Source organism: Capricornis sumatraensis, chromosome 18 (genome assembly GCF_032405125.1).
Source record: "Capricornis sumatraensis isolate serow.1 chromosome 18, serow.2, whole genome shotgun sequence".
Classification (NCBI taxonomy): Eukaryota; Metazoa; Chordata; class Mammalia; order Artiodactyla; family Bovidae; genus Capricornis; species Capricornis sumatraensis.
The window spans coordinates 21,701,303-21,725,855 of record NC_091086.1 but is presented as its reverse complement, the minus strand read 5'-3'; the positions used below and the strand labels follow the sequence as shown (position 1 = coordinate 21,725,855).

General features: G+C 41.6%; 1 protein-coding gene across 1 annotated transcript in view; it reads left to right on the top strand.

The window, feature by feature from the left end:
- RGS7BP (regulator of G protein signaling 7 binding protein) overlaps window positions 1-22,938 on the top strand; it is a 103,889-nt gene extending 80,951 nt beyond the window's left edge. The window contains exons 4-6 of the mRNA XM_068990749.1: window positions 7,691-7,838; window positions 9,842-9,912; window positions 22,628-22,938. Of these exons, the coding sequence (XP_068846850.1) occupies window positions 7,691-7,838; window positions 9,842-9,912; window positions 22,628-22,719 (311 nt within the window). The 3' untranslated portion in view covers window positions 22,720-22,938. The remainder of the gene's footprint in view (window positions 1-7,690; window positions 7,839-9,841; window positions 9,913-22,627) is intronic.
- The last annotated feature ends 1,615 nt before the right edge of the window (window positions 22,939-24,553 follow it).

Sequence of the window (24,553 nt, the reverse complement as noted above, 5' to 3'; positions counted from 1 at the left end):
AGCAGTACGGATCTATCAGTTTTGTTGGAAATGAAAGTGTTATCTATCAAATAAAAATTTCAGTGGATGGTTTAATTAGTGTTGGGAGACAGTTTTTCAGTCTCTTGCATGTCTGCATATCTTACATAGTGAGATACTGACTACCTTTGTTTCGCACTATCTTTTCAAGGATGTTTATTTAGTAAATGTCTTGAAAAAGAAAGACTGTGTTTCCCTCCAGAGCAAGGCATGCTTACAATTCAGTATAATGAAAATATTTCCCTCTGAAGCAAAGGGCAGACATGCCTTCTTATCTCTTCTATAAAGTCTTCTTATAGAAGTCTTTGGATCCTTAATTTCAGAGCTCTTATCTCCTGTGTGTGTGGAGGTATGAGACACCCTTCTGGGGTCTCAAGAAATTCACACAAATGCTGCTACTCTATTCCTGTTTTGTGCACAAAGTTGTCTTTGTCTCTAACCTTGGGTCTCTTTCCAGTACCCATGAGACTGTGGCAGGTTAACACACAGAGGAAATTCAGACCCTTCACAGTTCTTAACAATTATTATAATGGAAATACCGAGAGCTTAAAATAGGGACTCGTAGTTAAGACTTTGGGCTTCCAGTGCAGGGAGTGCTGGTTTGGTCCCTGGTCAGGAAACGAAAACCCACATGCTTTGCAGTGCAGGCAAAACAAACAGAAACCCATAAAATAGCTACCTGAAAGGTCAAGTCAAGTTGCTGTCCCAGAACTCAGTCCCCACAGTGAATTTAGAATATAGGGGATAAATACGATCCAGAAACTCTAACATGAAATAGGAATTCTGATAGAACTGAGAAAATATAAATAGATAATCAACAAATAGAAAAGCTTTCCCCGAACCTAATGGAAGAAATATGTTAATTGAGAAGGCTATAACATCTCAATGAATCACTCCACATATTACTTAGTAATTACAAAGGGAAAAGGATTCCTCCACCTATAAATGCTGGAAGAAATCACCTTAACTGTGCTATCAGTACTTAACTAACCTCATTAATAATGGAACAAATACTTGTGTGCTTTCTAATGCAAGGCACTAAAAAGGACACAGTATTGCTTCTATAATATTCTCGCTAAAAATGTTTACTCTGAATCTAGACTTATGGAAATAATCAGACAATTCTATATTTAAAGACATTCTTTAAAACAACTGGTCTGGACCCTCTGTTCAAAAATATCAACATCATGAAGGATGAAAAAAGACCGGGAGTCTGTTCTAGATTAAAAGAGAATAAAAAAACATGACAGATAAATGTGGTGCATAATCCTTAATTGAATCCTTCAATGTAAAAAGAAAGCTATAAATGACATTACTGGGAAAACTGGAAATTGTGGAATATTTGGAAAACTGGAAAATTTAGATATATATATTAAATAATACAGTAAAAGTGTTAGTTGCTCATTGTGTCTGACTCTTTGCGACCCCATGGGCTGTAGCCTGCCAGGCTCCTCTGTCCATGGAATTTTCCAGGCAAGAATGGCAGAATGGGTTGCCATTTCCTTCTCCAGGGGGTCTTCCCGACCCAGGGATCCCACTGGGATCTCCTGCATTGCAAGCAGATTCTTTACCATCTGAACCACTAAGGAAGCCCAGCCATTAAATAATAGTATTGCATCAAATTGAATTGAATCATGGATTTAATTAAAGTTAAACCAAGTTTTTCATGTGATAATGGTTTTAAGATCCTATAGGAAAATGTTCTTTAGGAGATATATGTTGAAGTGTTTGGGATGAAATATCATTAATGTCTGTAACTTTTACATGGCCCATCAAAAATTATAAACCTTGTACATATATAAATTATATACATAATCTTATCTGTGAAATCTATATATGTGCCCATATATATATATATATATATACACACACACACACACACACACAGAGACAAAAAAAAATATGGTTAAACCAACAACACTGTAAAGCAATTTTCCTGCAATTAAAAAATAAGTTAAAAAAGGAAAAATAGCTCTAAATATTAACAGTTGAAACTAGACTATTTGGGGTGTTCATTGAATTATTCTGGAAGTCTGCTATAGGTCTGAAAATTTTCAATATAAAATAACTGGAGAAAATAGACTGCAAATGCAAGTCAAATGCCAAAAAAAAGAGTAATGTATAAAGTACTCATATCTAGACATATTTAGGAACCATTTCATAACTCAATTGTTTAAAGATAAAAAAAATTTCAGAAGGCCATAAACAGTCTACATACATAGCATCCTTGGATATATATAGAAGAAAGAGAACAATATCAGCCAAGTTCTGAAAGAAACTTAGAACATAGATTTTTATATCCAGCCAATTAGAATTTAAGTGCGAGTACAGAGAGAGAAGCAAAAAGTATTTTCAGTAATATGAAGACTAAGAAATTTTGTATTCAAAGATCTCCTCTGAAATAGTCAAAGATATATTCTAGAAAAATTAAAATGAGTCCAGGAAAGAGGAAGATACGAAATCCAAGAAGCAGTGGTATACAAAAAAATTGTCAGCCATCAATATGCAGCATTAGAGATTAGAAACAGTTACAATAGAAAACTATACTATTAAAAATGTAATTAGTGAATGATTTTCAAGGACAAATAAATTACCAGACTCAAGGAAAGCAAAATCTTTTAATAAATCATGACACCTAGACAGTACTGAAAAAGTAATCAATGAGTCATCTTTTGCTAAATTTCCAAGTTTCAGATGCTAGTAATTTATAGTTTCACTTGCAGTGGAAATTATCATTATCTATCTTGGAGATAGAACTCTTTCAAATCAGCAAGACAGCCGAAGTGATATGAACAGAAAATGTAAAGAAGGAATGAATACAGGTAGCCAATTAACTTACAAAAAAATATTAAATTTAATCTCAGTTCAGTTCAGTTGCTCAGTTGTGTCCAACTCTTTGCAACCCCATGGACTGCAGCACGCCAGGCCTCCTTGTCTATCACCAACTCCTGGAGTTCACTCAAACTCATGTCCACTGAGTCGGTGATGCCATGCAACCATCTCATCCTCTGTCATCCCCTTCTCCTCCCACCTTCAATCTTTCCCAGCATCAGGGTCTTTTCAAATGAGTCAGCTCTTCACATTAGGTGGCCAGAGTACTGGAGTTTCAGCTTCACCACCAGTCCCTCCAATGAATATTCAGGACTGATTTCCTTTAGAATGGACTGGATGGATCTCCTTGCAGTCCAAGGGACTCTCAAGAGTCTTCTCCAACACCACAGTTCAAAAGCATCAATTCTTCGGCACTCAGCTTTCTTTATAGTCCAACTGTCACATCCATACATGATCACTGGAAAAACCATAGCCTTGACTAGATGGACCTTTGTTGGCAAAGGCACATTACTTTTGAATATACTGTCTAGGTTGGTCATAACTTTTCTCCCAAGGAGTAAGCATCTTTTAATTTCATGGCTGCAGTCACCATCTGCAGTGATTTTGCAGCCCAAGAAAAGAAAGTCAGCCACTGTTTCCACTGTTTCCCCATCTATTTGTCATGAAGTGATGGGGCTGGATGCCATGATCTTAGTTTTCTGAATGTTGAGCTTTAAGCCAACTTTTTCACTCTCCTCTTTCACTTTCATCAAGAGACTCTTTAGTCATTCTTCACTTTCTGCCATAAGGGTGGTGTCCTCTGCATATCTGAGGTTACTGATATTTCTCCTGGCAATCTTGATTCCAGCTTGTGCTTCATCCAGCCTAACATTTCTTATGACGTACTCTGCATATAAGTTAAATTAGCATGGTGACAATATACAGCCTTGACATACTCCTTCCCCTATTTGGAACCAGTCTGTTGTTCCAGTTCTAATTGTTGCTTCCTGACCTGCATACAGATTTCTCAAGAGGCAGCTCAGGTGGTCTGGTAGTCCCATCTCTTTCAGAATTTTCCACAGTTTGTTGTGGTCCACACAGTCAAAGGCTTTGGTGTAGTCAGTAAAGCAGAAGTAGATATTTTTCTGGAACTCTCTTGCTTTTTCAATGATCCAAATTTAATCTCAGTAGTAATAAAAGAAAGGGAAAAAGAACTTCAATGAAAGATTCTATTTTCCCCCATCAAATAAGCAAAAATTAAATATTGATAATTAAAGTTCTGGGAAAAGTGTATGGAAATGGATTCTCTCATTCAGAGTTGGTGGAAGCAAAATGTAAATTAGCATAGGCTGCAACTTCCCTGGTAGGCCATGGTAAAGACTCTGCCTTCCAATTTAGGGGATACAGGTTCAAACCTTGGTTGGGGAACTAAGATCCCACGTGCTGTAGGACAGCAAAGCCCATCCTCCACAACAAGAAAACCTGCACACCACAGCAAAGACCCAACACCCCAGCCCCCAAAAATTAGCATAGCCTTTTTGGAGGCCAGTTTAGCAATATGTATTAAAGTACCAAATGTGAATACGTGTACTTTGTCCCATTTTTGTATATTAAAGGATCTGTCCTATACAAATACTGGCATATGGTAAAGAAAGGGAAGAATGACAATGTCAGTTCCTTGCTGGGGAATACTATGCATCCATTAAAAACATGAGATAAATCAGAATGCACTAATATGAAAGTATCTCTAACCGTGATGGCATGGTGAAGAAAGTTGTATAACATATATAATTACCTTTTTTAATGCCATACATCTATTGAAATTGTCCAATGTGTAAGACTTCATCCTTGGTACTGGACTTACAGAACTAAAGAAAACAGATAAATTCCTGGCCTTACAGACTTTACATATCCAGTTTGGAGATGAGTGATTAGAGTAGGGTTGGGGCAAGCAAATAATAAGCTAGTTAGCAAATAGATAACATACTTTCTAACAGTGGTAAGTTCTATGAAGGCAATACATAGGGACTGCAGTGGGAAAGATGCCCAGTGTCAAGTCAGTGCTCTCAGTAAATGAAGGCAGTTTTGATCTGAATACATGTTCTGAAATTGAAAACCACTCCAGTTTCCTGTCTTTTATGATGCGCCAGCCAGAGAAGATATAGTATGATCAAAATTCTGCAGAGATTTTGTGAGCTGACAGAAAGCACCAAACTGCAGGTCCAGCATCTAGGTTTTCCATTCTTGTTCATCTGCATTAGCAGAATTAGACCTAAGCTCTGAAAAATGAGGGAAAGGAGGGTATACTTGGCATCGCAAGCTCATAGGCCTGTTTCAGGAAAACATGAGTAGTTATGTTACTTTGAAAAAGTTATAGAATGTAGTTGCCTTATTAAGTAGGATTAGCACAGGCAGTAAGAGTAAACAAAGTCACTGTGGGCTGGAGTCCATCTAAGCCTTCATGTGTAAGAGGTGAATATATGCAGGAGGTAGAGGGAGGACTTTAAGTCTGAACATCTCACTGCCTTGAGTTCTCCCTTGTTCCCACGAAGGAAAGCTTTGGGCTCTCTAGTCCTGACCACAGGACAAAGCCTACAGTGGTCCCACGCCAAGCAGAGCCCATAAAGCAGAGAATTTGTGTGCATCTTCTGGGTCTCCAATTTGCTGCCCAAACCATACTCCATTCTCCACAGATTTCAGCACCAAAGGAGCAGAACAGGAGCCATGCGTGCTTTCAGATGGGCCTCTCCTTTAGAGCTTTGGGCTGTTTTAGGGGGGACACACCCTGTTTTGTCTCTTATGCAAATATTAGCCACCACTGCTCAGATTCACATCCCAAGGCTGAATGCTCAGAAGTAGGTGCCACATGGACTGCACTTGTGCACTCTACCAGGAGATGAGTGCAAATGCTAAGAAGCCAATGCCTTCCAACTGGGAAATGGGAGTATGCTAAATTATGTACCTGATTAATCTCTACCAACAGAAATACCATAAAACTGGAAAAGGCAATTAAATCACCCAGGATCAGTGTGCATAAAGTATACACAAAAGGAACAAAAATTTCACCAGTAAACTTGTGTTTGTGCTTTGGCTGAATATTCAGAGGTCCATTTCTACTATAGGCTGATGAATGGTACACAATTACCAGTTAATTGCTTGTCTCTTTCTCCTTGTGTTGCTACCTCATGGGTTAGAAATGACAGGGATAAAATTTTTGCTAGACCCCTTCAAATCAGGAACCCAAGGGAAAAGATTCCCATTAGATTTTACCATAACAGCCTGCTTTTTCTTAAGTGTTTTTATATTTTGTTTTTTAACGTGCAAAAGCAATTACATGATGATTAAGAAAACTGAGCTAAGAGGTAACCAGGTGGAGCTGCTATCTCATGAACATTCAATGATACAGGCTATAACTATTTCTTGACAACCAGTCTAGAGCTGTAGTTACATAATACAAATAAAACTCGTTGAAAGAGTGAAACAATATAGCTACCCACTTTTTACCAGATTACATCATATTATACAACAGCTTTGTAATTATTTGTAAATTTTTTAAATTGTCTATCTCCAGCACTTTGAGTTCCTTGAGGCAAAGACTATGTCTTTCTCTCACTTCTGTATCTCTAGCATCAAGCCCAGTACCTGATACTTAGCGGACACTCAGGAAACATTTGTGAGTGAATGAATGAATAACTGAACAACTGTAAAGGCCAGGTTTCAAATCCTGTTCTTGAGCCTCACAGGCCCTTCTCATGATAGCAAGATATCTCCTTGCAGATACACAGATGTTCAAGGTAGAATAAAAGGCATTAACAGAGGACACCTGGGCCACAGACTATATACCTCCCATATAATTTCATAGGAATTTATGGCTTAACCAATTTGGAGATTTGTTTCCAGAAAGCATTTGATTTATTCCCTTAAGATCAGTCGCGGTGAGTACAAGTCTTAGTGCATTGGCAACGCACTGCTATGGACAGATTCTCAGTGCAAGGTGCTTCAGCTGATGACACTAATGGTCTCAACAGAGTGTGGCCGGATCCTGAGACTGGGCTCTTCCTTCACAGAAGGATACACTGGAGGAGGCTGGAGAGCCAACGGAACGGAAGGCAGGTCCTTAATCTCTGCTGCTTCCCTCAGGCCCACAGAGCTGGTGTCAGAATCAGAGAGAGCACCAGGAGCTCCTGTTCCTCCTGCGGGGTGTCACCGGCTTCTGGCCCAGCATCTGAGGACCAAAAAGCAGCACGACTTGGCAGGCTAACTCCCCTTCTCCCGAGCCAACCTGATTCCACTCACCAATACTCCCTCAAAAGCAGGGCCCTTACTACAGGTTGAATTGACCTCCAGATACCTGTCCCAGAATGTTGTGAAAATAGGCTCCTCACACACACACAAATAACTTTAGTATTCAGAAAGTCTTTAGGGGCTGCCCTGGTGATCCAGCTGTTAAAAATCCTCCTGCCAATGCAAGGGACACAGGTTTAATCCCTGCTCCAAGAAGATTCCACATGCCACAGAGCAGCTAAGCCTGTGCACCCCAGCTTCTGAAGCCAGTGAGCCTAGAGCCCATCCTTAACAAACTGAAACAACCACAATGAAAAGCCTGCACACTGCAACGAAGAGTAGCCCCTGCCAGCCACAACTAGAGAAAATCCATGTGTAGCAACAAAGACCCAGCACAGCCAAAATAAATAAATAATAATAATAATAAATATTAATAAAATAAAGATTAATAAAAGCTTTTAGGGTTAATGGAGCATTTGGCTCAAAGCATAGCCAAAGTCTGCAATGATACCTTGGGTATAGGATTTGCATTTATGATTTCTTATCCCCTTCTCTTTACTAACACCCACTCCCTTAGGAAAGGAGCCTGGAGGGGGAAGCAAGAGTCTGGATTGCAAAATTGAGGAGTGTGCTGAAACACCTGCTCTCGAGGACTCCTCGTCATCCCCTGTAGATATTCAGCAACATTCCTGGCAGGTTTCCACAGACATTGAGAACACTGAAAGGTAAGTGGGAAGTTACCCTAAATAGATTGCCAGTCCTCCTCCAATTAATACTTAGGGGCTACAGAGGGTTGACATTATTTTTCTTTCAGATTCAGAAAACAGAGCTCTCAGTAAACCGAGATGAGAGACAGTAAGGAGTCCAAATCCATCTAGAGAATGGCAGCAGAACTGCCAGGAGACGTGGGCTCCCAGCCTCTGCTTATCCCACTCCATCAGCCTTGCATCTCCATGGAGATGCAAGCCGAGTGCTTCCTTGGGAAGCAAGACAGTTGAATCTATATACCCATCACTGCTCACTCACCAGGCTGGGTCCCAAAATTTCCATTTGTTTAAGGGAGAATAACTCAAAATCGTGCAAGGATACCTCCAGGAGATCTTCAGAGTTCAGGTGTATGGGATGGCCTATTTAGTGGCCAGTCGGGAGCTGAGGCATCTATCTAGTTAACAGTTTTCTGAAGAGCTGTCTTCTCTACCTCTCCTGGGATTTAGCTGATGGCCCCTTAGTGGTCAAAGCGTGTTAATGCATTTGTCTTTACAAGCAGTAGCTCAAGGCCAGAGACAGTTTCTTTCTTGGGAAGAAGAGATTCTACAGTGATTCTATTTCACTTGGGAAACGGAAGCAATAACAATACAACCATAATCACATCTTGATGCTAAAAATTCCATTCTTTGAGACAGAGAGGCATCAGCCCCTTGTTTGTTGGCCTTCACACTGCTTTCTTGTCCTTTGCTACTAATGTCCCCAGAGCCAACGTGGAGCAGCTGAATGGATGCTGGGCAATTCCCCCAAGAGCTCTGTGTGTGTGGGGTTGAGTCATTGACAAGATAATGAACATTTTATTTTTTTATTTTTAGAAATGTAACACACAGTGGCATTTATAGCCATTGTGGTTTTACTTTCAGATTGTAATATAATTCTAAAGCTAATTACCAAATTTCTGTGTTTATAGAAAATTGAAGCATGTGGTAATTATGTGCTATTAATAAAACTTGGACTTTGTATAAGCTTGGAAATCCAACAATTCAAACAATAAAGCTGGTTGGCACGATTTGATAGAACTATAGACAAATGATGAGGGAGTGATTTCTCTTAATTTATAAAGTAGAAAATGCTTTGCTCTATTCCCAGGAAGAAAAACCTGCCATGGTCAGGCTGTAGTCCATCAGCAAAGCCATTTTCGTTTTCAGAAACCTTGAACAAAAGCACTAATCAAGTCTTGTAAGCTTGTCAGACAACAAGCTATGGCGGATAATAATAATAGGAGAGTCCACCCCTCAGCACTGGCAGTGTTTCATTTCAGCCTCAAAATCCAGATTCTGGTCAAAGGAGATGGGAGCGCGTGGGAGAAGTAGGCACGGTAGACCTGTTACGGGAGAGGGCTTCCTTGCTTCTCCCTATCACTTTGCCCTAAGAGATCTGTGGGTTTCAAACTGGCCTGCACTTTAAAATTACTGGGAGGGCTTTTTAAGAATATTCCAAGTCAATTTAATGTGTTGACCCTTGGAAATGCTTAACACCTGTGTTCCTCTGACTCTCAGTCGAGTAACGAGAGGCGACGGAGTGAACGCACAGCGAGGACGGCACTGGGACCACATGAGAACAGCATTGCCCAGCCTCAACTCCACCCAGGGCACCCCTGATGCCCTAGTTGCGTGTCCTTCACCTGCCCTTGGAAACTGAAGTACTGTCCTCGTTACCAGAGGCTCGTCTCTCATCTCAGCCAGGTCCAGCTAACAGCAGAGATGGAGGGCTCCTACTAGCAGAATGCCCTGTGGAAATGTTTGTCAGAGTAGTTCTCATTCTTTCAGAGCCAACCCAACTCAGCTTTTTTATTTCTTCTTCTTATAAAAGCAAAATAAATGCAATTATTTGCCTACTGGAGGCTTGAACTGGTCCACTTGGGCACAGACTTTGTCCTTCAGTTGTGCCATAGAACAGACGGTTGGAGATTGCATTTCCAAAATGCACAGCTGATTATTTTTTCTTTTTATCAATTTTACAGAGACATGCGAGAAATGAAAAACCTTTTAAGCAAACTCAGGGAAACTATGCCTTTACCACTGAAAAATCAAGGTGAGTCTTGTCATTCCTTCTTGAGGCAGAGGATGTTTTTCACACAATAACCTTGGGTCTTGTTTCTTGAGAAATGAAAGCAAGTGTTTTTTACACAAACAATAGAAGGCACTGAGCATACATTTGTCTTTCCTTGAGAAGATATGAAAGAATAGTTTATCAGGTGAAAGCAGTTTTGTTCTGAGGGGCGCAGAGAAACACAACTGATAACAGACACCTCCTTCTCTGGCCCTGTCAGTCGAGAGCATGTATTCATTGTTACCTTGTTACACCGTGTGTGGCAAACACAGAAGGGCTGAAGACTTGACGCTTATCTTTAAGAAGTTCACAGCCAGCTTCCCCAGTGGCTCAGTGGTAAAGAATTCGCCTGCCAAGGCAGGAGACCGGGTTCCATCCCTGGTCAAGGAGGACCCCACTTGCTGCAGAGCAACTAAGCCTATACTAAGTCAAAACTGCAGAGCCTATATTCTAGAATCCAAGAGTGGCAACTACTGAGCCTACGTGCCCTAGAGCCTTTGCTCGGCAACAGAAGATGCTGTGACACTGAGAAAAGCCTGTGTACCACAAGGGAAAGTAGCCCCCACTTGCCACTGCAGCAACTGCAAAGAGCCAGTCAAAATAAAAAAAATTTCTTTATAGTGGAAGAGACTTAAGAGCACCTCCGAAGGAAATGCTCTGCCATCCACATGTTATCTAAACAAACTAACAGTAATAACTAACATATCTTGCCACTGTGATTTTGTATCCAGTTCCAATGTGTGGGGGCGTTTTCCACATCAGCAAGCAATTATCAGACACTACTTGGGTGTCCTGCAGCTCAACTGATTTCTGACACTTACTGGAGATAGCATCAGATTCCACAGGTGAAGGGTTCAGTAGTCCTAAAAAACTGTCTCCCCCCGCCCCCAACTTTAGACCCCAGGCCCAAGCCCAGGTTGTCATCTGAGCTTCTGTACTTCTAGCTAGATTGGAGGGTCCATCATTGGACCCACCATAGGTTCAATTAGTTCACTAATTGAGCAGCTCACAGAACTCAGAGATATTTTACCTACCAGTTTGCTGACTTATTAGGAGCAGCCAGATGGCAGAAGTGTGGGCGAGATGTGGGGAAAGGGTGCAGAAATTCCATGCCCCCTTCAGGAGGGCCATCTTCCCAGTCTCAGAAGCTCTCCAAACCCTTTCCTTTTTGGTTTTTCTGGCAACTTCCTAAACTTCCAATGATTGATTAAATCATTGGCCATTGGCAATTGGTTCAACCTCCAACCCCTCCCCCTCCCTAAAAGTCAGAGATGGGATTGAAGGAGAAGGCAATGGCACCCCACTCCAGTACTCTTGCCTGGAAAATCCCATGGACGGAGGAGCCTGGTGGGCTACAGTCCATGGGGTCGCTAAGAGTCGGAGACGACTGAGCGGCTTCACTTTCACTTTTCACTTTCATGCATTGGAGAAGGAAATGGCAACCCCCTCCAGTGTTCTTGCCTGGAGAATCCCATGTATGGAGGAGCCTGGTGGGCTACAGTCCATGGGGTCACTGAGTCGGAGATGACTGAGCGACTTCACTTTCACTTTTCACTTTCATGCATTGGAGAAGAAAATGGCAACCCACTCCAGTATTCTTGCCTGGAGAATCCCAGGGACGGCAGAGCCTGGTGGGCTGCCATCTATGGGGTCGCACAGAGTTGGACACGACTGAAGCGACTTAGTAGTAGTAGTAGTAATCCTCCAATCACAGAGTTGGTTCTCCTAGCAGGTGTTTTCCCCAAATCACATTATTAACCTAACAAAAGACATCTTTATGGCTCTCTAAGGACATTCCAAGAGTTTTAGTAGCTCTATGCCAGGAATAGGTCAAAGATCAAATATATATAAATTACAGTGTCACAGCGACTAGTCTAAATACCTTAGATGTATTAACTGTATTAACTTCTTTAATTCTAATAACACCTTTGCGGGAAATGCTATTCATGTTTCCCAATTTACAGGAAATTGAGACACAGGCTAGCTAACTTGGCCAAGGCCAAACAGACTATAAGTAGGAAGTCTGGGATGTGATCCCAGGCAGCGTGTCTCCAGAACTATCCTATGGGAGTATACACTCTAACACAGAGAGGGAAAGGGGATATTCACTAGGATGTAAGTTCTGTGAGGGAAGGGTCTCTGTATGCTTCCATTAACTGTTTTGTCTTCAGTACCTAGAGAAATGCTTGGAACACAGTAGAGTAACAGCCGGCATAAACAGTAAATGTTTGTTCAACCTGCACCCAACTTTGCAGCCCCAAAGTCTGAAGATAGGTACAAAGGGCTAGTCTTAACCACTTTCACTAAGACATGTGGCCAAGAGCAGTCTTAAGTGAAGCATCCGCTTCAGAGAGTGGTACACGCAGGGTGGGGAAAGGGTTTGTAGGAGAAGAAAAGATCCCCCTCCTGTTTTCGCTGAGCACAGCCTCAGCAGGAGGGAGGGCAGGTTGCCTCTGAGCAAGGAGGGAGAGGATTTGGCGGCAGAGCTGGAGCGCAGCTTGGCTCAGGGAGCCGCGTGGCAGAAGGTGGAGAGGTGGAGGTGAGAACACAGAAAAATGTGGTGTGACCCGAGCTGCAGGGGAGGGGGGCGGGTGTTGGAAAATAAGAGGCAGGAGATGCGGTGCATCAGGTAGCTGCAAGGACCCCCGAAGGGCCTGCTGACCCAGGCTTACCGCCTTGGGCTGTGGGTTATGCTTGAGAGGCCTTGTAGAGTTTTCAGGAAGCCGTATTTTACTCCAACTCATGGTGGTGACGAGGGCCCTGTGGACACAGCATGCAGGTTTGCTGCTAGAGGTCAGCATGGTTACAGCTAGCCTTGGGTTACCATGCTGGCTCTGCCATTTTCCTGGAAGAAGTTGTTTCCCTTCTGAACATGTATGTTTCCTCATCCATGAAAAAGAGATCAGGTGACCTACTTCAGAGAGTTGTTGTGAAGATTCAATGAAAAAACGTAGATTGCATGCCTGCTACTAACTTAGAGAGGAAGCGCTCAACCAGTGCAGTATATTGTTATTATTATTATTTTTTTATTTACCAGCTGGCCCACCAGCCTAGCTCAGGAAAACTCCCAATCATCATCAAATAGAATAATCCCTGCTTCTGTTCACTCTGAAGCCACTGTGTGTAACGCCCATGAAAAGTTGACCTTGAGCCCATGAAAAGTTGACCTTGAACCTGCTCTCCAGAATATTGATCCCAGAGACTGGATTTGGGGCTCAACTCTGAGCTTCTTAATATCCTCAGCTTCTTAATATGTAGACAAGTACCCCCACCAACAGCACATGGGCCTCCTCTTGTACTTGCTTAGAAAGATGACAACCCAAGGCCCCCCCAGGCTGAATTTCATGGATTCCATGTAACCTATATCTGAAATATTCCTCCTACAATTAATAAAAGTTCATCCAAAAGTTTTTGCATTAGGCATTATTGGAAGAACAGATATTTTATTTATTTAGGGCATTTTTATAATCATAAAAGTATAATATAATAGACATCTTTTGTATAACTTTATTACTTTTATAAGCAGAAAAAATAACTAGAATTTTAAAAACATAATAATAGTAGTGAATGATTGATATTATCAGCGAAAAGGAAAAAAAAATCTGAACAAGGGACACCCAGGACTTGAATCCTAAATCCATTTGGGACATGAAAAGGAAAAAGCTAGGAGATAGAAGGTCTTCTTCAGGAGGGAGTGATGCTGTATGATTTTAAAATAATTTTTTTCCAACTTTAAACTTTTAATTTTGATTTGGAGTATAGCCAATTGACAGTGTTGTGGTAGTTTCAGGTGAACAGTGAAGGGACCGAGTCATACATGTACTAAAATAATTTTTAAAACAGTGAAGTCTTATGGGAAATTAAGGTTACTTCATTTGGGGGAGAAAAGGGAACCCTTAGCACATGAAGATGCATCTCTATTCTGGGCATGTTTAATCGGTCCTTACAGTATGACGGAGGGCTCATTAAACACACCCAGAACAGAGATCAGTGGTTCAGATGGTAAAGACTGTGCCTGCAATGCAGGAGACCCATGTTCGATCCCTGGGTCAGGAAGATCCCCTGGAGAAGGGAATGGCTACCCACTCCAGTATTCTTGCCTGGAGAATTCCAAGGACAGAGGAACCTGGTGGGCTACAGTTCATGGAATTGCAGAGAGTAGGACTTGACTGACCACACTGGGAGTGAACAGTGGAGAAGCAGGGATGTGAGTCTCCACCAGGGGTCTGAGAAGGCCTAAAGGAAGGAGAGAAGGTATCTGGGAGTCACTCTGGGAACATGTTTTAGCAGAGGCATAGGGCACCATTTTAATGAGCAAATCAGCCAGATTCCTCTCTTTGACTGCATACACCAAGGTAGAGCACAGGGGCTGTCCCATTATCTTCCTGGAACTCTGTTCAGACAATCTTTTTATTATCCAGGTCTCATCTAAGCAGAAAGTGGTGTGGGATGACATGTGGAAAAATGTATTCCAGTTCTTTTCTGTAGGACCTTATTTTCAAAACATAATTCTAACTGGATGAAAAGCATTATAGAAAGCCATCTGTTTTCCTTCTGCCTGTGTCTTTCTTTTCTCTTTTTATTCCATTTACATGTGTGTTTGAAGCAGAGAGAAAAAGGAATAAGATGTGTGTGTGTGTGAGCTGTTCAGATGTGTCCAACTCTTTGCAACCCCATGGACCATAACCCGCCAGGCTGCTCTGTCCATGGGATTCTCCAGGCAGTAGAATACTGGAGTAGGTAGCCATTACCTTCTCCAGGGGATTTTCCTGACCCAGGGATGGAACCCAGGTCTCCTGCCTTGCAGGCAGATTCTTTATCATTTGAGCCACCAGGGAAGCCCTTCGAGACTCTATCCTGTCCCTCAACTTAAAAACTCTTCCTGTTGATTTTAACATTTCAAGATTTAATCCTATCATCTCCCCTTCCCACCACAATCAAAACTTGATTTAACAACAATATGCTGTAAATTGACTTTCAGTGACAAGCAAAAGTGGCCAAGAGCAGGAATTGTAATGGTTAATGATTATGCCTTCATTTGAGATGGGGCCTTTACCTTCCCATATTTTGTTTAAGACTGGAGACAAATGTGTGCAGAAGAAGAGGGAGCCTGCCTTGCTCTGCCCCAGCTCCTCGCAGCCTCCCCGTCTCCTGGCTCTCAACCCGCTGTCCTTTCCTCTGCTTCAGCGCCTCTCCTGTCCTACATTCTGGGTCACTGGCAGTTCTGTAGGGAGCTTCATTAATTATGAGAGTCTTGCTGTGTCAAATGGATTACAAATGGAACCACCTGTGGAGAGCCCACAAGGTTACTGACAAAGGCTAAAAGGAGACGGGAAAGTGAAGGACAAGCATCTTCTAAGTGCAGGCTGTAATCAAACAAAGCATCGCAGAAGTAAATTAAGCCTGAAAGACAGTTTCACCTTTTCCAAAATTCTGACTTCACGAATCCTGTGCGGCGTTGTCAGCACATTCACTTTTGCCTAAAATTCGGTTGGTGGTGCCACGCATTCGAGTCTGTCTCGAGTGGATCGGTCAGGACTTGCAGCTGTTCTAGAATGGGTCCTCTCCAGCAGTCGTGTGTGTGTGTGTGTGTGCGCACTTGCACGCACATGCGTGCATGCACTCAGTCCCTCAATCATGTCCGACTCTTTGTGACCCCATGGGCTGTAGCCTGCCAGACTCTCCTGTCTGTGGAATTTTCCAGGCATATACTATAGCAGGTCACCATTTTCTATCCAAGGGATCCTCCCAACCCAGGGATCAAACCAGCATCTCTTGCGTCTTCTACATTGCCAGGCAGTTTCTTTACCATTGCACCACCTGTGGACAGTCCTGCTCCAGACTAAACCAGGTCCAGGAACAGTTCCCCCATTCTCTACAGCCCTGCTCCACTCTGGCGTGAGTATGCATAACTGGACCAACCTAGCCACGGTTGAGTCCTCTGGCATGGGGCCGAAGGACACTGAGCTGTTATGCCACCTGCTAGCCTAGAGATGACCTTGTTGGCCCTTTCCCAGGGCCTCATTTAAAGACTTTCTGTGCTTCAAACTGAATATCACTCTGGGCAGTTTTACCAGTTATCCCAGATTCTTTGCAATCTGTACAACATTTTGCCCAGGATTCAGTGTGACGTATGCTATGCCCCTCTCTCTCTCCTCCAATCTAATCCACTCATCACTGATCATACATCAGTTTCTTAGTACATTACTCTAAGAAAAAATAGATTTCTCACCTCAGCATTCTTTGTCCCCACCATCATCCAACATGTGATGGTCACCCATGATGTGCCAGGTGCTGGGGATCTCTCTATCCCTAAAGCAGGGGCCCCTAACCTCTGGGATCTAATGCCTGGTGATTTGAGGTGGAGCTGATGTAATAATAATAGAAACAAAGTGTGCAGTAGGTATAATGCTCTTGAATCTTCCTGAAACTATTCCACCCTAGGCTGCGGAAAAAGTGTCTTCCACGAAACTGGTCCCTGGTGCCAAAACGATTGGGCACCACTGCCCTAGAGGCTCTCCATCTCAACAGGACAGAATGGGAATGAGAATCACCTGGGGAGCTTTTTCAAATGACATAGCCATCCCTTGCAGAGATTGTGATAGAGCCCTCAGGGCATGGCACGTGAATTCTGGAAACACACACACTATTGGAAAGACAAAAAAAAAAAAAAGTGTTTAGATGCAACAGTGCCATAATAGTTAGTAAAGGATGCTACAAGGGCAAACTGGATTCTCACCTAGTCAGATTTTAGTTACAAATTGGGGTGGAAGAGATGGGAGTAATTGAGAATTGCTTTTTGCAAAGTGTGTGAGCTGAGATTTTTTATGATAGATCAGAATTAGCCAAAGAAAGAGATGGAAAGAAGACAGTCTAGGCAGAAAATTCTAAATGTGTGAAGGCATCTGGGAAGATGACAGAGCAGGGGATTTTGATGAACTACAAGCACTTCATTAATTGGGAAAGTGGTTAGAAAAGAGCCTTCAGAGAGAGACTAGAGAGGTAGGGGGGCTATGTTATTAAGACCGCTCTATTTCATATTAAGATGTTTGGGCTTTATCCTGGTTACTGGAGGGGTTCAGTTAGTAGGCAAGTGTGATAAGCCAGGTAAGAAATGCTTACGATCTGACCTAAAGCCAGGGGCTTGGAGAAGAGGATATGGCCAGTTGGCTGAAATATGTTAGCAAAGCAGAATCAAGGATGAAAACTGAGTTCAGATTTGGAAAGCAGAGTGAATGATGGTACCCGTCACTAAGGTAGAACAGAGCGGTACCAGCAGAGATAGAGCCCAGGACAGATGGAGTTCTGATTGTGGGGACACTCCAAGACCAGTGCTTAGAGCTTGTGGTGGATGTACATGCCTTCTGTTGGTGTGAGACATGGGAGCTGGAAGGGCAGGAAATTCAGGTGTAAACACAAGCAGCATGTAGGTAACTGAAGCCCTGAAAATACTTGAGACTACCCCCAGAGAGTATACAGAGAAGAGCTCTGAAATACCAAAATTTAAGTTTTGAGGGAAAAAAAGAAGAGTTTATAAAAAATTGATATGAAGCTCAGCATACTGGAATAAGAACGTTGCAAGGAAAAAATGGCTCATAGTGTGGGGCAATTCAGCTAAATAAGAACTGAAATTACCCATAGGATTTAGCAACAAAGGAGTCATTGGTGAGGCGGCCAGAATCAGCTTTCTTGGAATTGGGGGCACGTACAGAGCTTAGTTAAGGAGGGTTGAGGAGTGAGTGAGTGATGAAGAGTTGAACAGCAAGGGTAAATTTATTGTCTCATAAAGAGTTGCTTATAGAATTGTGGATGCACAGGGTTGGAAACAGACAACATTCCAAGGGCTATGAAAGTGAAAGTGAAAGTCACTCAGTCATGTCCGACTCTTTGCAACCCCATGGACAGTCCATGGAATTCTCCAGACCAGGATACTGGAGTGGGTAGCTTTTCCCTTCTCCAGGGTATCTTCCCAACCCAGGGACCGAACCCAGGTCTTCTGCATTGCAGGAAAATTCTTTACCAGCTGAGCCACAAGGGAAGCTCAAGAATACTGGAGTGGGTAGCCTTTCCCTTCTCCAGGGGATCTTCCCAACCCAGGTTTCGAACCCAGGTCTTCCACACTGCAGGTGGGTTCTTTACCAACTGAGCTATCAGGGAAGCCCAAGGGCTATAGCAATTGTTTATAGAATGAATGCAGGCATGAAGGTAGAGGCACAGAGCAATCAGAAAAGACTTTTCTGGATAGAAGGAGATGGCATATGTGAAGTCAGGGAGGCGAGAGAAGGTATATGGCCTTATTCAGGGAATTCTCAGTAGTTTTGTTTTACACTAGCCTTTCTTCATATGCCTTTCATTCCAGCCGGACTGGACTATTTACTTAGACCCAGTTCAGGCTCCCTTGACCTCCACATCTTTGTTCACACTGCTCTCTTCATCCAGAACGCCTGCCCCCTGCTTCACCAAATGTCCAAGTTCTCCCCATCCCTTTTGCCCTAGCATGAACACCAAGGCCCCGGGAATCTTCCACAAATGTTCTCTTTACAGATGGGAGTAATTTCCCTCTGAGAATTCTCACAGCATTCTATTTGTATCTCTCCAGTGGCATTTCTAATGAAGCCTCCTAGTTACTCAAACCAAGATCCCTGAGGCCAAGGGTCACCTTTCTTTTAGGACCCATCTGGTGTTACCCTCAGCACTTGACATAGAGCCTTGCAGTTTATAGGCCTTTGATTAATTCAATGGTTCTCAAAGTGTGGTCTCAGGACCAGAAGTATCAGCAGGCCTGGGAACTTGTAAGAAATGCAGATTGTCTGGCCCCACCCCAGACCTACTGATTCAGAAACTCTGGAGGTGGGGCCAGCAATCTGTGCTTCAACAAGCCCTCAGATGAAACTGATGCTGCCCATGTTTGGGAACCCTGGAATTAGATGAAGATCTCTTTTTTTTTTTTTTCCCCAGAATAGAAGTTTCCAACTGCAGTTTCATCATAAGCACTCCTCTTGACTTAGAGAACATAGCTTTAAACTCAAACCTGTTTATTATTTGCAAACCTCATTTTCATGCCCTCTGTTTCTAACACATCATTTATGTAAAAAATCTTTTATTGGCAAAAGCAATTTAAAATGGTATTATTGTACCTTATAGGGGACTTCAGTGTGCCTGGCTCTAATAGCACCCAAAAATTAAACATCAAATGACTGGATTTTGAATTTACTGATGACTGAATACCCTACTCTCCTTTTCTTTCACTTTCTGCTGTGCTTTCCTCCTTCCTCTTCCCTTTCTCACTTTTTATTTTCAAATTTAAAACTGTCCTAGGTTATAGTTCTTTGAGAGTATGCACTTTGGAAAAAAGACACCATAAAAGTCTCAAACATTAGCAATAAAAATAAAAGATTTCCCAAGTTCAGATGGATTAGCCCAGAAAGTTTAGAATAAGTGGGGAAACACCCATTTTGCTCACATTCTGTTGACACCCCCTCACTTCGAAGTCAGGATTTCAGTCAATGTGGAAAGAGATCTTTCCTTGGCATTGAATTCATTTCAAACCATTCCAGGCAGACTTACTGCTCGGTGAATTTCAGCATTTACTTGCAGGTGTCAGCTTCCTACAGTGTAGAAAGCTGCTCTGAATTTCTGCCAAGAATTTTTTAAGCTTTGGTGTCACCTCAGCCCTAGGTGATGATCAGACAAGCTCTGGGCTATGCAAAGGTGTCACAAATGCTCAACAAAGATACCCCAAACCAGCAGTCATCCTTTAGGTAGCCGATTCTTTGTTTAACATCTGAGCACTTTCTCATCAATTCTAGCACATCCTATTCACTTGTGTATGCTATATAAGTATGTGTGTGCGTGTGTATATAGAGCACTCACAAGTGAATGTTTTATATATATATATATATATATATATATTTATGAAAAGAAGGGTGAATGAGGAGAATTTCAATAGCACAGAGGTTTTTTGATTCACTGTAATGAATGCACAGATACAAAGGTCAGTCTTGATACAAATCTCATAATCCCTGTGTATAATGGCTGTATGCTTTTAATACATAAAAAAGAGGAAATGAAAGCAAATACACCACCATAGCACACACATGCCACAGCACACACATGCACACTTTCTTTGTAAATACAACATACCAATGTGTGTAGACATTTCCCCATGTAGTGGGAATGATGTATATCAAGAATTGCATTTTATAATATATAAATACCAGTGAGATCACTCCCAAATCTCTTATATATTTGGAGAAAGGCAAACATATAGGAAATTCAGGAAATAAATGGGAATTCAGAAAATAGATCTCTAAAGTCTCAAAGAAATAAAAATAAAACTTTCCTTTCCTATCAGTATCTTCATAGTTTTGGTGCATCTATTCCAAGGAAGTGTTGACTTTCAGTTGAACTTGAGTTTCAGGAAGCGTGGTCAGCATTCAAAGAGATACCAAAACCTTCAGGGTCTGCTGTATCTTTGCCATATCCGATTAGGTTAAGTTCACTGATCATTTGGTGGCTAAAGAAGTGAGAGCCCTAAAAATGATGAGAGAATATGGTTATCATTTCTTTCTGCTCCAGATATATCATGATTCATCTCTGAGAGATTCTGCTGAGAAATTAGGCTTATATATAGGATTTGACATTGCTTTCAGCGTCTTAAACTATTTGGGGCAAATTTAACTGTTTTTAAAAAAAGAGATGTCCCATTTTTAGTCTCAAAATGTTGACATCCAGATTATAGTGAATTATTTTTCACTCTGAAAAAAGACAAAGAAAGTCCTGTTTTTCTCCACATTAGCAGAGTGTGGGTTTTAAGAGAGAACTGTAATCTGTGGAGATTGTGCGGAGAAGGCTGTGTTTGATTAATCTGATGTGCCCAGCTGGGGCGCCTGTCTTCTTTCCTGCCTCCAACTTGCTACTCGAGTTCCATCTAAATGTGTAACATAGTGCAGCATTCCAAGGAACACTGTCAGCTCGGTGGGTGATGCTAATTTACAAACAAGCATGACACATGGGAGCCTTGGGGGCTGGGGAGAGAAAAGCCAGGGCACTTGGATGACAATTTATGTAAGAGGACCAGGAAGCCAGGACTCATTTTTGTTCCTGACAGTTTCCTGAGTGTCTTCTTGTTTTTGTTCAATCACTCAGTCGTGTCCAACTCTTTGCGACCCCATAGACTGCAGCATGCCAGGCTGAGTTACCAAGAAAACCAACTGTCATCTACAAGCCAGTTTTATTCAACTGGGGCACATTCTTCACTATATCCATCTCTTCATCTCACTCCCAATTCTGGGCTCTTTCCCAGGGCCCTGCATCTTCAAGATTAGCATGGGGAAAGGAGGGGAACATCTTAGCTTTGTTCTTAGAGAGCAGTGCAAGTGGTCCTGACAAAGCTTAGGTTTAAAAAAGTTCCAGAGGGCCTACCCTGTTGGTTCGGTGGTTAAGAATTCACCTTGCAATGCAGAAGACGTGGGTTCAATCCCTGGTCAGGGAACTAGGATCCCAATGCCATGGAGGAACTAAGCCCACACACCACAACTAGCCAGTCCATGTGCCGCAACAAAGATCCTGTGTGGTGCAGTGAAGACCCGGCATGCAACAACGAAGACTCAATACAGCCAAATAAGTTTTTAAAAATGTTTCCCAGAGCCAACCAGCCATTTTGTTGTCCCTAATTCCATTCTGACCATATCCTAGCACTGCCCTAGTTGACAATTTACAGGCTATTTCCTTGTGGTCCTTCTCCAGCCTCTGGGACTCATACTGGCCAGTTCCACTCCAACAGGCTGTTTCTATGCACTCTCTCTGTTGAATTGCACTATTTCCCCAAAATCCAACTCATTAAACTGTATTTGGTTTACAGGTTTGTTTCCTTGTTTCTCTACTTGTCATTGTACTAAAAATTTCAGGCCAGAACTGGTGAATTTAACAGCTGATAACCTTCTCCAAAAGCCTTTGTATTCAGATGCCTGGCTGTAAAAAGTGCTAGGGAAACTCTCAACAAGAAATATTTGAAACCTCTTCCTGAGGCATAAAATGAGTGAACTGAGGTAAAACAAGGTCCTATGTAAAGGAAAAATAGTTAATCATAGCTATATTATTATTAATAATGTCTCTCCTCTATGCTAGGCACCAAAGTCATCAACCAAGCTAAATGTTTTAATAGATTATTTCATTTAGCTCTCACCTAGGGTAAGTATTATTCAACTGTATTTTACATATAGGGAAAATGAAGCTTAATGAGCTTAAGCGACATGTTCAAAGTCACAGGACTAGTAAGCAGTAAACTATAGAAAAGAAGCCAATTTTGTTCCAAAGCACAGGCTCTTTCTCAGAAGGATACATTGCCCAGGTGAAAAACTGCCTCTAGGCAGTTTAACTCTAAGCAGTGGTTCTCAACTGCTTCACTTTCGCCCCCACCCCAGGAGCATGTGGCTGTATCTGGGGACATTTGCAGTTGCCACAATTGGTAGGGAAGTGCTGCTGGCATCTAGTGAGTAGAGGCCAGAGATGTTGCTGGATATCCTACAATGCTCAGGACAGCCCCCAACAATAAAGGATGATCTGGTCCAAAAAGTCAACGATGCTGAAGTTGGGAAACCTGGATTTGGAGGATGGTGGATTTTTAAGGCCAATCCTTAAAAAACAGTTGTTTTGTCTGTACCTCATTCAACCTGTACATTCTATCCTCTCACAGATGACAGCAGCCTTCTAAATCTAACTCCCTACCCCCTGGTTAGAAGACGGAAGAGAAGGTTCTTTGGGCTGTGCTGTCTCGTCTCAAGCTAGGCAGTTCCTCCCGGAAGCCACCACTGGGAAGACCTGAAAATATCACTGAACCTGAGGACCTCCAGACAGCTGAACCACAGTCATTGGCTTTTGACTATATTTTCTAAGCTTCCTTATTACTTTTATCCACCTCTCGCTGTCCTTTTAAATGATTTTACATTTGAAAGCAGCTGCTGTCAAGGAAAAAAAAAAAAACAGATTCAAAAAGCAGTCTGTTTTTAAAAGGATTTTTAAAGCTCACATTGCACATGTCTGCTCTAAACCACACCATGACAGACGCAAGAATTATGATTTTTAAATTATTTAAAGAATTTTTAAGTGTATTATACAGAGAAAAATTATTTCATGTATAATAGTATATCTGTAGCTCTTGCTGATCTATGTAAACAACTGATCACATATGAGAGTCTTTAAACATAGAAATCTATTTAAAACTGCAAAACTGTTCAAAATCCAACCAATATTAGAAATAATATTATAATCAAATATATACCACCTCAACCTATTGCTTTCTCTGCACTCATTTATGTTTAGTCTTCCATTCTGTCAGACTAAGAGCTTCAACAGAAAAATGTCTTAATTTACAATGTAACAAAAACCATATATGAAAAGTATTTAAATTTTGTAAATACACGATAATCCTGATACTTTCATACAGTGCATATGGGCAACTAATTTCCTTTCGATCCAATGGTGTCTTTTTCAGCTTCTTGGAGAATGAAGTAATCCAGTTAGGAAATGGTGTAGTAACATATACAATTACCCTCCAATGTAAAATTGAATATTATCACATTTTGTTCTAATTGAAATTGAAGCATGATGTCTGCATATCAGCATAGTGTTAAATCTTATAGGGCATGCTGGATTTAGCTCAGATCGTAAAAATACTTAACATTTTACATTGTTAATAAAATCTTTTTAGTTAAGCTAAGCTTGTCTCATTTTAGATAACTATGCAGATAAGACTTTTCCAACGTGTACTTGGTGTCTTGTCTTATGCTTAGAAACTTACAAGCAGGACACAATAAGCAATACTCTATTCTAGAAAGAAGGAAGCCACATGCTTTGTTTTTCTGCTCACAGCTTTATTGTGCTCTTCCTCCACTAAACTTGTAACATGGTACAGATTTTGTTATATTTTCCCTTGTTCTTCCTTTGGCCCATTTCCCAGACAGAATTTCCCATGGGTTGAAAGATCAAGCCTTTGAACTTCTTTTCTTGTTTACCATAGTCTTAAAATTCCTAAGGTCAGACAAGAGGCCCAGAATCCAGCACAATAAAAGGATGAGCTATCCATGGTTTATCCAAGACACGAATTTAATACCAACCCTATAATTTCTCAGCATTTATGTGCACAGGCATTTATATATCTACCAACATTTTGACCTAAAAAACTAAATATACCCAAGTTTTTAGTAGCTTCAGTGAAGAAGGAGAGAGGTAGAGACAAACTACTGGAATAATTATCATATTAGGTTGAATTATATGAAATTGCTGATATTTGACTGTTTTTGACCTAAAATGGCAACTGCATATAGTTCAACCTAGTATCTGCTGTTGTGGAAATTATCCTTGGAATTGTCTTCTAGTTTTTTTGATTGAAAGTGAAAGGATTGAAGAGTTGGAAGAGATCTCAAAAGACTACACACGTCTCTATTTAGATCACACCAGCTGGCTATTGGCCTTATTCTTGGAGTCCAGAGATGTGTTCCAATGACTTGGCAACTGATACATGGTTACAAGTATGACTAGCTTCATGTCAAGACATACCCTTGAAAGTTATACAAGAAAAATCACAATTTTCTAAATCAAATACTTATAAAACAGTTGTCAG